At 39.9% G+C, this 12,674-nt stretch overlaps 1 protein-coding gene across 11 annotated transcripts in view; it reads right to left on the bottom strand.

Annotated features, from left to right (window-relative positions):
- Positions 1-12,674, bottom strand: part of SAMD12 (sterile alpha motif domain containing 12) — a 527,507-nt gene that overhangs the window by 319,910 nt on the left and 194,923 nt on the right. For all 11 annotated transcript variants that reach the window (XR_011259240.1, XR_011259241.1, XM_069601104.1 and 8 more), the window contains one exon: positions 11,152-11,281. Coding sequence is in view for 9 of the 11 variants with exons in the window: in XM_069601104.1 (XP_069457205.1) it covers positions 11,152-11,281 (130 nt within the window). In the remaining 2 variants the exon portion in view is untranslated. The remainder of the gene's footprint in view (positions 1-11,151; positions 11,282-12,674) is intronic.

The raw sequence follows: 12,674 nt of genomic DNA, 5'->3' as shown, positions 1-12,674 counted from the left end.
CACTGAGCAGAGTTCCATGTGCTATACAATAGGTCTTTGTTGGTTATCCATTTTAAATATAGCAGTCTGCACATGACCTTCCCAAAGTCCCTAAATACACCTCCCTGCCCCCACAACCATTAATTCACTAAGTCTGTGAGTTTCTTTCTGTTTTGTAAGTTCATTTGTGTAATTTCTTTTTAGAGTCCACATGTAAGGGGCGTCATATGATTTTTTTCCATCTCTGTCTGACTTAACAATGGGTTTTCTGAAGCAGAATTACTACTTTAGTAAGAAGATTCCTCCTGGCTGGCACCAGCATGTCTCAGGTCTCGGAAGCCTTTGGTGTAGGTCTGTTATCTGGTGCTGGCTGGGAAGAGGGTATCTTGTGAGTAAGAAGGGCACTGGTGTAAGGATTTAAAACACTAGTTCCTGACTCCAGCTCCCCATTTCCTGGACGTGGGACCTAGGCAAGCCTTCTCCTTGAGTCTGTTTCTGAAACTATGAAACCTATAAAGATGGTAAGGGGAAGGGGAAGGTCATCCAAGAGAGAACCGGTAGCAATAACAACTCTCCCACCTGTGAGAGGAGTCTGGATTATAATAATTCCACAGAGGGCAGTCAGTAGATGAAACAAGAGCAGCAGTATACAGGGACTATTTAAGTTTATGCTGCTGTTTTTTTTTTTTTTAAGAATATTCCTTCTGTTTTCTTTCTGATCTGTGAAACAACAAATACTTCATTTGGTGACAACTTCTACTCTTATCCTGCCAAACACCATCTCTGATATTAAACAAATGATGTATTTAGAATATCAAAAAACGTCCCCCAAGAGCAATAGTTTCTTTAAGCTAGCTTACAAAGCAGTGCTGATCTGTGATGAAAGTGGGAGAAATAAAAAACAATGTATGTTTTTCTTAAAATAAAATGTACTTCATTTTTATCTAAACCATGAGGTTTTTGTTGCTGTAGTTAAACTTCCTTCGGTTTATAAAATGGTGGTGAGAGTAGTTTTTAATTGAAAAAAATTATGGAAAGCTATGACAAACCTAGACAGCATCTTAAAAAGCAGAGACACCACTTTGCCTACAAAGGTCCATATAGTCAAAGCTATGGTTTTCCCAGTAGGCATGTATGGATGTGAGAGTTAGACCATAAAGAAGGCTAAGCACCAAAGAATTAATGCTTTCAAGTTCTGGTGTTGGAGAAGACGCTTGAGAATCCCCCAGACAGGAAGGAGATCAAACCAGTCAATACTAAAGGAAGTAAACTCTGAATATTCTGGGCTTCTGTTCTGGATGCTGAAGGTCCAATACTTCGGCCACTTGATGTGAAGAGCCAGGTGGCTCTTCTCATTGGAAAAGATACTGATGTTGGGAAAGACTGAAGGCAAAAGGAGAAGGGGATGGAAGAGAATGAGATGGTCAGATAGCATCACTGACCCAATGGACATGGATTTGAGCAAACTCTGGGAGATAGTAAAGGAAAGGGAAGCCTCTCACACTGTAGTCCCTGGGGTTGCAAAGAGTCAGACACAACTTAGCAACCGAACAACAAATTAATGAGTAAAATATAAAAGTACCAACTATCTGCTATTGCAACAAATACTTTGTGAAATTTAACTCATCTGTGAAATACAAGCGTCTTGGACACACAGATGTAGACTCAATAAGAATCTCGATTTCTTCATCAGCAGTGTAATCTCCCAACAACTGGTAAAACTATACCTTTCTATATAAGAATGTCCTGGTATCTGATTATTCTTCCAGTGAAAAATGCATAGAGTGGATTTGCAAACTCAATCTCATTACATATAACTATATATTATTATTATAGACCAATGAATATAAAACCATATCTACCTTTAACATAAATGATCCTATAACCAGTATGTAATAATACAGGATGACATTCCATTTTTTCCTTTTAAAAACAGTATGTCCATTTTAGAAAAGCTGGAAAACACACAAGCTTTTAAAAACTTTGAGATTTAACTTATTTACGATACACTTCACATACTTGAGGTGCCAAATAGATAACTCTGACAAATATACAGAGCATTTTCAACAGCACAGAAAGTTTCTTTGCTCCTTTTTATAATCAGTCTCCCCTCTGGCATCCTCCTGGCCAGAAGTAACCACTGACTTCACTCCATCACTGTAGTTCATTTTGTTGTTTTAAAGTCTCATATGATTGGAATCACACTGTATCTGTCCTTTTCTTTCTAATGTCTTTCACTGAGTACAACGTGAGATTCATACATGTTGTCATAGGTATCAGTAGGTGGTTCCTTTGCATGATTCTGTATTATTTCTGGTGTGAATATATCAAAATCTGTTTATTCAGCTTACTCTTGAAGACTTAAGTCTTATTTAAAATTTTTGTCTGAGTAATGCTGTTTTGAATATGAGCAGACTGGAATTTTTATGAACATATGTTTCCAATTCTCTTGAGTAAATATCTCTGAGTAGAACGGCAGGATCATCTAATAAGTGTATGATTAACCGTCTAAGAAATTCAGCTTTTGCATCAGGTGGCACTGTATTTACTCACAGCAGTGTACAAGAGACCCAGTTGTTTCATATCTTCAGCAACACTTGGTATTGCCAGTCCTTCGGATTTTAGCCATTCTACTGGGATTAAAGTGATATCTCACTGGGTTCTACTTCCATCTTCCTAATAACACTGCTGAGCATATTTTCACATGCCTATTGGCCATTCTTTTACTTTCCTTGGGAAGGATCCAATTTTTTTGACCTTTATTATTGGGTCATCTCTGTTCCAGCTAAGCAGTCTTTGGGGGCCTGTAGCTTTAGCATGTGCCTTTCTCTCTAAATTATAGGATGGAGATCTCACTTGTGACATCACCCTTTTGGGTCCAAAAATACCCCTGCTGGTTTTCAGTTTTTCCAGCGTTTTTTTTTTTTTTTGGTTGCACTATATGACTTGTGAAATGCTAGTTCCCCAAGTAGAGATTGAACTTGGATGCTTGGCAGCGAGAGCTCACTGTCCTAACCACTACACCACCAGGGAACTCTCTGTGTCCAGCTTCTCTTGTGGTAAGGATCAGACTGATGACATCCAAGTTCTTTACATATCAAAGCTGATATTTATGCATCTCATGAGATTATCATATGACTTCATTTATACTTAATATGCTTGATATGATGAAAAACACGGATTTTAAAAAACAGAATCAACCTCACACTCCTATACACACATGACCATGATATACTATCCTTTCTGTCTACTGTGAAGTTCAACCTGCTTCTATTTTCTCAAGGTTTGTATGTTTATATTCATGAAGGATATTGGTCTATACCATACCATTCTTGTAATATCTTTGTCAGATTTTGGTATCAGGATTAATCTGGTCAAATAAAATCAGTTTGGAAGTACGCCCCCTTTTCTCTATTTTCTGAAAGAATTTGTGAAGGTTTGGTTGTTAATTCTTGACTGTCTTAATTCACTGGAAAAAGACTTCTGTGCTTGAAGCTTTCTCTATGGGAAGTTCTAATTAAAAGTTTAACTTATAAAGAGATCTGGGGCTATTTAAATTTTCTAGTTTTCTTGAGTCAGATTTGTTAAGTTATAGTTTTTAAGAAATTAGTTCTTTTCATCTACATTGTTAAGGATATGGGCACAAACCTGTTCATAATATTTTCTGCTCTTTTAATCATGTAGAAGGTTTAGTGGTATCTCAAATTGTCACTTGATTCTATCTCCTCACCCCCGCCCTTGTTCACTCTATCTAGACATTTATCAATTTTTGTTGAAAAGAATCATCTTTACCTTTGTTAATTTTCTCTATTGTGTGTATGTTTCCTGTCTTACTGACTTTAGCTCTGAGATTAGTATTCTTCCTAACTTCTTACGATAAAATTTTAATTCACTGACTTCAAGTCTTCTTTCTTTTCTAATACAGGCATTTCATGCAATAATTTCCTGCTAAGTTCTATTGAGGCTGTACCACAAAAACATTAGAAATATTAATCTTTCTATTGAGTTGGCCAAAATGTTCATTTGGGTTTTTCCATAACATCTTACAGAAAAACTCAAATGAACATTTTGGCCAACCTGATACTATCATTTAGTTCAAAATATTTTCTATTTTCTTTTGTGATTCCCCCCCCCCCCCCCTTTTCCCATGTGGTTACATGGTTGTGCATTAAGTTTCTAAATGTTTACTTCTTAATTATTTTGGTACTGATTTCTAACTTAATTCGGTTTTGGTCAGATAATGCACCCTGTGCCACTACAGTTTAATAAACTTAATTTACATTTCACTTTAAATTAATGAATTTAAATTTCACTTTAAATTATAAAAATGAAAATTTACAAAATTGACTGAGACTGATTTGCGCCCAGACATATAGTCCATCATGGTGAATAAGTCTCTTGAACTGCAAGGGTGTAACATTCTAAAGTTATTGGGTATAGTATTCTGCCTTGCATGCAGTAGTGGTCATAGAAATCTTATAAAACAAGTGAATTTACTATGATGTAACAAATAAATGAAATGAGTATTAATAGAAATGGACTGGTCAAGGGGCTAGAATGAAACTACAGTTGACCCCTGAACAATGAGGGTGGTTAATCTACCTGTAATATACATATATATATACACACACACATATATACATATATATATATATATATATATATATATATATACAGTCAGCCCTTTGCATGTATTGTTTCCCTGCATCCGAGGATTCAATGGACAATGGTACTGTTGCCACTGAAAAATATCTGCGTGTAAGTTGACCTGTACAGTTCAAACCCGCTTTGTTCAAGGGTCAACTGTATTTTGAGAGAAAGGAAGTCATCAGTGTAGCTAAAGATGAGAGGATGACTACAACTGAGAAAGCAGATGTCCAGAGGTCACAAGGGGGGGTCTCACGAAAGTAGAGTCGGAGAAGGTTGTAGAAGGGAACAGGAACCTGCTTTCTGTAACAAGAGGCAGAGGACAGATGGGATAGAGGGTAAACAGTTTTAGGGAAGTTCCATTAGACAATGTGAAACTTCTCAGTATAGCAGCAACAAGACCTTTACTAGAAGAAAGGTCTTCTACTTACCTTCTTCTTTATGAAGGAAGGATGTGGGAGGAGGCATTTGGGGATGGCCACTCAATAGACCACTGTGATGAAGAAAAGGCCAGGGGAAGGTACCATGGATCCATGAAGGCCTGGCATGACAATCTGCATTGAGGGCCTTATTCCTCAAAAGTTTCCAACCCAGGAACCTAAATGGGATCTAAGGATGGGTTTCAGCTAAACCTCTACAGAACTTACTAATAATTAAAATGTTCAAGTATCAACTCAACATTACACGTCCTATCACAGCGTTCATCCTAGGAGCTACAGGGTTACTGAACCCAGATTAGGAAGAGTAAGAAAAGCTTTTGTAGGAGTTAGTATCTGAACGGAAGCTGGAAAGGAAGCTGGAATCATCCAGAGAAAGGGGTGTGTTCTTCTGAAGACCTAAATGACATTCTCAGAAAAGCTTTATTAGGAATGAAGCTGATATTTTGATCTCCATTAATATTTTTCATTGAAAAGGGCATTTTTAAACTGACCCTATAAAACTTCAGATGACTTCTGAAGTCCCTTTCAAAATTCAGAAGTCTATTATCCTGAATCATCAAGACAATCAAACTCAGCACCCTTGGTTTAAGAATGCTGAGGAATACAGAGGTAACATTACTAAGCTTTCTATCAAAGAAGAATAAGTGCTGTTATTGGAAAATTAATTTACAGGAAACTCATGCCCTGATGACGTCAAAACTTCACAATGCAGAAATAAAATGTTGCTTGAGATTCAACTAAAAAAATGTAGAGCAGTTCACACCAAAGAGAAATATAACATACAAACAGGCAAAAGTAGAACACACTACCCAGAGCAAAATCTAATAAAGATGAGAAAATGTGTGGATACACATGAGGCTGTGTGGTGGTTCAACAAGCCCACATTTTACTGGGATATACGGGGCTCTACAAAGTACTGTTCTCACAGGTACAGCATGTAAAATAATCATTCCACTTCTTTAGACACTTGTTAACTGCATACCGCATTGGCCTGGATGGGTAACTAACAATAATGAAAGACTAGGAAGACTACGGCAGAAGGTTAGCAAATGCACGGAGTCTACAACCTAAAGGTCTGGGCTTCCCTTGTGGCTCAGCTGGTAAAGAATCCCACCTGCAATATGGGAGATCTGGGTTTGATCCCTGGGTTGGGAAGATCCCTTGGAGAAGGGAAAGGCTACCCACTCCAGTATTCTGGCCTGGAGAATTCCATGGACTGTAGAGTCCATGGGGTCACAAATAATCGGACACAACCGAGTGACTTTCACTTTCACTTCACTTTCTTTTATTCAATAGCAGAAGAAGAACTGCCAAATTTCAGGATGCTACATCCCAGGGGAATATTCTGCAAAGGGGGATGAGGTACAAATGGGCAGTGGCTGGGGCACAAAAAGAACCAGAAATAGTCACTGATATTGGAGGAGGCCATTGAGAAATATGACAAATCAATACTGACCATCTGTAGGAGACATTTACATAGTAAGCATTTATTCCTGTAGGCATCTAAAGGATTCCCATCACTGTTCCATGAAGCAGGTCATGTGGAAAGCTTTTACACATTTAAAACAGTTTTTACAAACACACTGTGTATTTTGGGGCACTCTGAGTGCCTCACCCATGAAAATAGGTCTTTAAAGTTGGCAAGAGGAAAGACCCCTTTACAGATGGAGGGCTTGATGCTGAAAGAAATGAGTTGCCTTTAGCGACCACCACAGGAAGAATTCTAGGCACAGCTAGAGGCTGAAATCGCCTCAAACCTGAAAAGATTGTTGACTGTGCTTAAAAGAGAATCTGAAAGTTGCCTGTGAGCTTACACCTGGTCCCAGTTGAGCTTCCTCATCAGCATTCCAAGCCCTGCCTCGGAAAGCTGGGGAAAAGAATCTTGCAAGCACAGGAAAATAGACAAATTTCTTTCCTTCAAGCCTAATCTGATGATTTAAATCTATCCAGTCTAATGCCTCTCAGGTGTTCTAACCATCTTATGCCTGTTAAGAGCACTTCTGCAGGGAGTTACTACCACTAGTAGCGTCTCTTCTGATTAAACACATCTGCCACAAAATAGCAGGTGCCTTCTGGACATAGTGAAATTCACAGAAATCCTAATAGGAAATTTGCAAAAGGTTTTGAATGCTGGTGTGTGAAAACATATTTAAGTTTTCTCAGACTTTGGAGAAACTGGATGGTGCAGTGTAGGAGAAGTTTATTTAAAATTTAATGTCTTTTAAATAAAGGCAGTTCTTTGAGCCTCTGATCCACCAGTAAAGCCCCCATGGACTGTAGCCTAGCAGGCTCCTCTGTCCATGGAATTTTCCAGACAAGAATACTGGAGTGGGTAGCCATTCCCTTCTCCCAGGGCTCTTTCCAACCCAGGTATTGAACCTGGGTCTCCTGTACTGCAGGTAGATTCTTTGGCATATGAGTTACCAGGGAAGCTTCAAACAAAGGCATCAGAAAGATATTAATAGAGTGGCTGCTGCTGCTGCTAAATTGCTTCAGTCGTGTCCGACCCTGTGTGACCCCATAGACAGCAGCCCACCAGGCTCCGCTGTCCCTGGGATTCTCCAGGCAAGAACACTGGAGTGGGTTGCCACTTCCTTCTCCGATGCCTGAAAGTGAAAAGTGAAAGTGAAGTTGCTTAGTCGTATCCAACTTCTAGTGACCCCATGGACTGCAGCCTACCAGGCTCCTCCGTCCACGGGATTTTCCAGGCAAGAGTACTGGAGTGGGGTGCCATAGAGTGGAGTTGCTGGCTAAAATCAAATTTTAAAAATGAAACAATTAACAAGGTTAAAGGATAATTTTCAAAAGTGTTAAAAGCATGACCTTCCTGAAACACAAAAATCAACACATGTTTAAGATTCTGTTAAAATTGAAAAGATATTACAATGAACTCAAAGGAGAATCCAAACAGCAGACACATTTTTAGATCAAGAGTGATGTGAATGTGTAATGGAGTGGCAAAATTCACCTTTTCCACAGTGGACTGTGAAGTCAATTGCACCTCTGTGGGACAGAATTTATACACCTACAACAGGAATTATTTTATACTGTTATCAGTTTCCTACAACTTACAGAGTTGTAAAACAGCTTTGTAGAATCAGAATTAGATAAGCTGGAATGATGTGCTATTGAAGATGCATAGTTTTCTATGGAGGCACAATTTTTTTCCCTACACAGATCACTGCTCATTTTATTTATTGCTATATCCCCGAAACCTGGAACAGGGTAGATGCTCCATAAATACTTGCTAAACAGATAAATGTCTACTATGTATCAGGCATAAAGCTAAAGCCTTCACATGCATCATCCTCTTTAATCTTTCCAACAACCTTTTAAGATAAATATTATTCTCATATTACTAACTTGAAACTAGCTTGTGTAGCGTTGCACAGTTATTACTTGTCAGAGGTCGAGGGGTGGAGAGCAGGGGCAGAGGCAGGTGGAGGAAGAGGATTTACCTCAGGATTGTAATCAGAAAGCCCGTCTTTTTTTTTCTTCCTTATTCTTTCTTCTATTCAATACATCCTTTAAATTTATTATTATGGTATCATGTGCCTCTAAATTAGGGGATTGTTTATGGGCTTCCCTGGTGGCTCAGAGGTTAAAGTGTCTGCCTCCAATGTGGGAGATCCAGGTTCGATCCCTGGGTCGGGAAGATCCCCTGGAGAAGGAAATGGTAAACCACTCCAGTACTCTTGCCTGGAGAATCCCACGGACAGAGAAGCCTGGTAGGCTACAGTCCATGGGGTCACAAAGAGTCGGACAGGACTGAGCGACTTCACTTTCACTTTCACTTATATATAACAGAGATATAGACATGATTCCTTGATGAGCTTGATACTGGAGATCCTGGCTTTAAGAAAGTAAATGAACAGCATTATTCAGGAGAATCTAAGCATAAGTAAGAGACATATGAACATCTTTATTGTGGTCTTGCAGATAAGAACAGAATATTCCCAGCCCAGATCCCAACCCCCATCCTTAGGTGCTGATTACAATTTTTAGGATAATAAAGATGGATGAATTCAGCAGTGTTTATGTGTATAGTTTGTTTTCACAGAAAGCAGAGCAGCACTGAGGAAGACAGCAGTGGCTAACATTTACTGTGTGATTACTATGACCGTAAAGTTCTTTCACAGCAACACTTTTGAGGCAGGTACTACCATCAGCTCCTGCTTATGGATAAAGAAAGCCGGAGTATACCAAGTCACCTTCACAGAATCACACCGCTAAGCTGCAAGTCTGGGCACTGACCTAGGACATTTAACTACTGTCCAATCCTCACTCTAAGACTCTCTACAGACTGCATCAGTTGAGGTTTTCTCTGCCGTCATGCCTTGATTTTTCACAACCCTCTTTGCCTAGGTTTACCAGAGTCTACAAGGGCACGAAGATTCCTGGAGCTTCCAGCACCACCGGTCTGGAAACTGCAGGCTGGCTGAAGTCCTGAGAGCTATCTTCTGGCCACTTGGCACCTGTGATCATTTGGGTAGTTTACATTCACCCTTGGAGAGGCAGGGTCAGCAAGCAGGGGACAAAAGTAGTCTGTCTCAAACAGGTGAATGTCAGAAAGATGTGTGCCAAACGTTAATCTGAAACCGTTCTAAGTCCCCCAGTAGTCCCCTGCTTTCTTTTCTTCCCAGAAAACAGGCTGCCCTCAGGATGAAGCAGTAGTATGGTTTTAGACACATCCAGATGAGTTTTGACATGAAGAATAGGTATGCAGGTGTCACTAAATGGTTAGTGGTTTATTATGCCATTTAATTTAATCTTCATGACTCCCTGAAACAGGTATTATTGTTATTATCTCCACTTAGGAGATGAAGAAGTGAGGTTGAATAACTTGCCTAGGTTAAAGAGTTTGCCCAAGATCCCAAGAAGGTTGGGATCTACCAATACCAGAGGTATCCACGGAGACCAAAAGCAATATGACAGGTATTTGCAACACGCCACTTAGCATAAAGCCTTCGGAAGTGGTACCATTTACTCCATAATCATTGAAGCATGAGATCTTTATTTCTGAGGGGTATAATGCTCACCCTCTTCAAACCATCGTAAATGCTTACCCTTCCCTCAAGAGGATCACAGGATTCCTACCCCTAATAAAAGGTAACACTACTTTCAAATACATAACGAAAAAGGCATTGCTATTACTATCAAACAAACATTAAGAAAGACCTTCTCTGGTGGCCCAGTCGGTAAAGAATCTGCCTGTGATGTGGGAGATCTGGGTTCGATCCCTGGGTCAGGAAGATCCTCTGGAGAAAGGCATGGTAACCCACTCCAGTATTCTTGCCTGGATAATCCCATGGACAGAGAAGCCTGGCGGGCTACAGATCTGGACTGAAATCGGGACTTGTCAACTTTATCCCCCCTGAGGCACAGTTTTGGTGCACAGAACATGTTCCTCTGTCCTTTCATTACAGAGTTTGAAAAGAGAAGGGTGGGAGGAATGGGTGAGGCCTGCAGAAGACCCCCTGACCCTGATGAGCATCCCTGTAGACCCACCAGCTTCCTCTCACCCACCCCATTCTCCAGGTGAGCGCCACGATCCTACAGGCTTTTACAGTTCATTATACTGTCATATTTCCTGCTGCCAAGTGCTTCTCGACCTCCACATACAATACTTAAAGCCCCTTGATCTAAACGGAGGCTTAATTATTGCTTTGAAGGTATTCATCTCGGGGGCAGTGAGTTAGTATTATTATACTCACTCCAGAATTTTCCCATTCAGAAATCTTTTCTACTGAAAACATCTACCTACGGATCTTGTAACCAAGCTCATTTGAAAGGCTTCCTCCCTTTCTTTTCTCAAGGACTGCAACACTTTTATTTTCTCTAGAATCCTCCCACCCCTTAACCCTGATTACCACATACATTTATATTGGACACTCAAAACCCATGGCTTCCTGTAATAACCACATTTGCTTGTTAAGTTGCAGTGGCGTGCCCAGATCTGGAACAACTTAAAGTAAACCCAGGCCAGAAAATTTCAGCAGGAAGATGCTTTTTCATTGTGAGGGTGTGGGAAAGGCCATCGAGCTGGGTAGAGGGACTGAGTTATTTCGGATACTGCATACTTTACCAGTTATGTCGTGCTGTTTGAATGACTCACTGTAGATCTGATACTGATTCGGACAATGTTTCTTCAGCCACTTGCAGACATCCTGCTGGGTCCACAGGGCCACTGGTTTTGACAGCTTCACTGTAGCCGACTACAAATAAAGAAGGAAAAGAAGGTCTGTTAACGCCAGTCCCATGCCCAGAGAGGCACTACTGTTAGAAGTGCTGTAGTGTGGTAAAGCAGAGGTCCCCAGCCTCCGGACCACAAAGCAGTACGTCCTGTCAGATCAGCAGCAGCATTAGCTTAAAAACAAAGTGCACGATACATGTAATATGCTTGAATCATTCAGAAACCATCCCTGCCCAACCCTGGTCTGTAGGAAAATTATCTTCCATGAAATGGGTCCCTGGTATCAAAAACATTGGGGATCACTGTCAAAGCTACAGGCTGGAATCCCTGAAGATGAATATCTGACTCTTGTCCTCCTTTAATGGTCTTCATACTCCTGAAAACTAGGAAGAAAAGGTCCAGGTGGAGAAAGCCATGAAAACTACATTTATTCTCGAGTTCTGTTGGGAAAAGTCCCCAGGAAGCAGTGTTTTCTGATGACTACTCTAACAACAAGACAACTGGATTGCTAAGTAATTGATTAAATTTTGGGGGTGAAACAGCTTCCCCCAAATGGCTTCTCTGCATATTTTAAGACAGTGTCGATTTCTTACTATCCTCCAACATCTCTAGGACCTAGGATAACTGGCCCCAGCAGGTGCTAATACTTATTTTAGGAACATTATAGGATTTAGATACTTGCATACAACACATGTAAGAATTAAAGATTTTAAAATTAAAAAAATAAAACACTAAAAAAAAAAAAAGAAGTATGCAAGTGGGCCTGGGAGCTCTGGATGTAGGGCGGTCCTGTAAAGTCTAGGAATTAATTATGCATAGTAGGTAAGGGAAAAAGTCAATTCCATCAGCATGTGGGGATGGTAATAAGATATTGGCTGTAGCAAGACTTCATGTAGAAGCCAACCAGCTGAGGTCTTTTATTGTTCACTGGATCTTTCAGGGAGGTTTATGAAACAAAACACAGAGGTGGACCAATGGCAGGTTACAAGTACATTCATTCATTAACAATCATCAATGGTGTTAGAGGCTCATCTTCCTCACAGACCCCAGGAACTTGGTTGAGGAGAGATGGAAGCTTAACCAGCTATAGCTTTTTTTTTTTTTTTTTAATCATTCTGAATCACTGTTTGCATTCTGGATCAGGATTTTAATATAGGTGGTTCTTTAAAGGATGCTGGATGGTACACAGACCTGGCCTTAAATATTATTGACATGTCTTTCATTTCCCTTTATACTTTCAGGTTATGGCAAGGGGAGAGCCTTGATTTTGTATAAGTGTTATTTAATATATTTAATATCTTACAACACATACTGACATGATCTTTGACAAAAATAGGGCTTCCTTCAGCCTCAGAACTGTCATCAGAAAGCAGAATTTTCATCTAGCACATAATAACTGCTCTGCTTTTTTTTAT

This window comes from Ovis canadensis, chromosome 9 (assembly GCF_042477335.2).
Source record: "Ovis canadensis isolate MfBH-ARS-UI-01 breed Bighorn chromosome 9, ARS-UI_OviCan_v2, whole genome shotgun sequence".
NCBI lineage: Eukaryota > Metazoa > Chordata > Mammalia > Artiodactyla > Bovidae > Ovis > Ovis canadensis.
The sequence above is the reverse complement of the archived record's forward strand: the minus strand, read 5'-3'. Positions and strand labels throughout refer to the sequence as shown.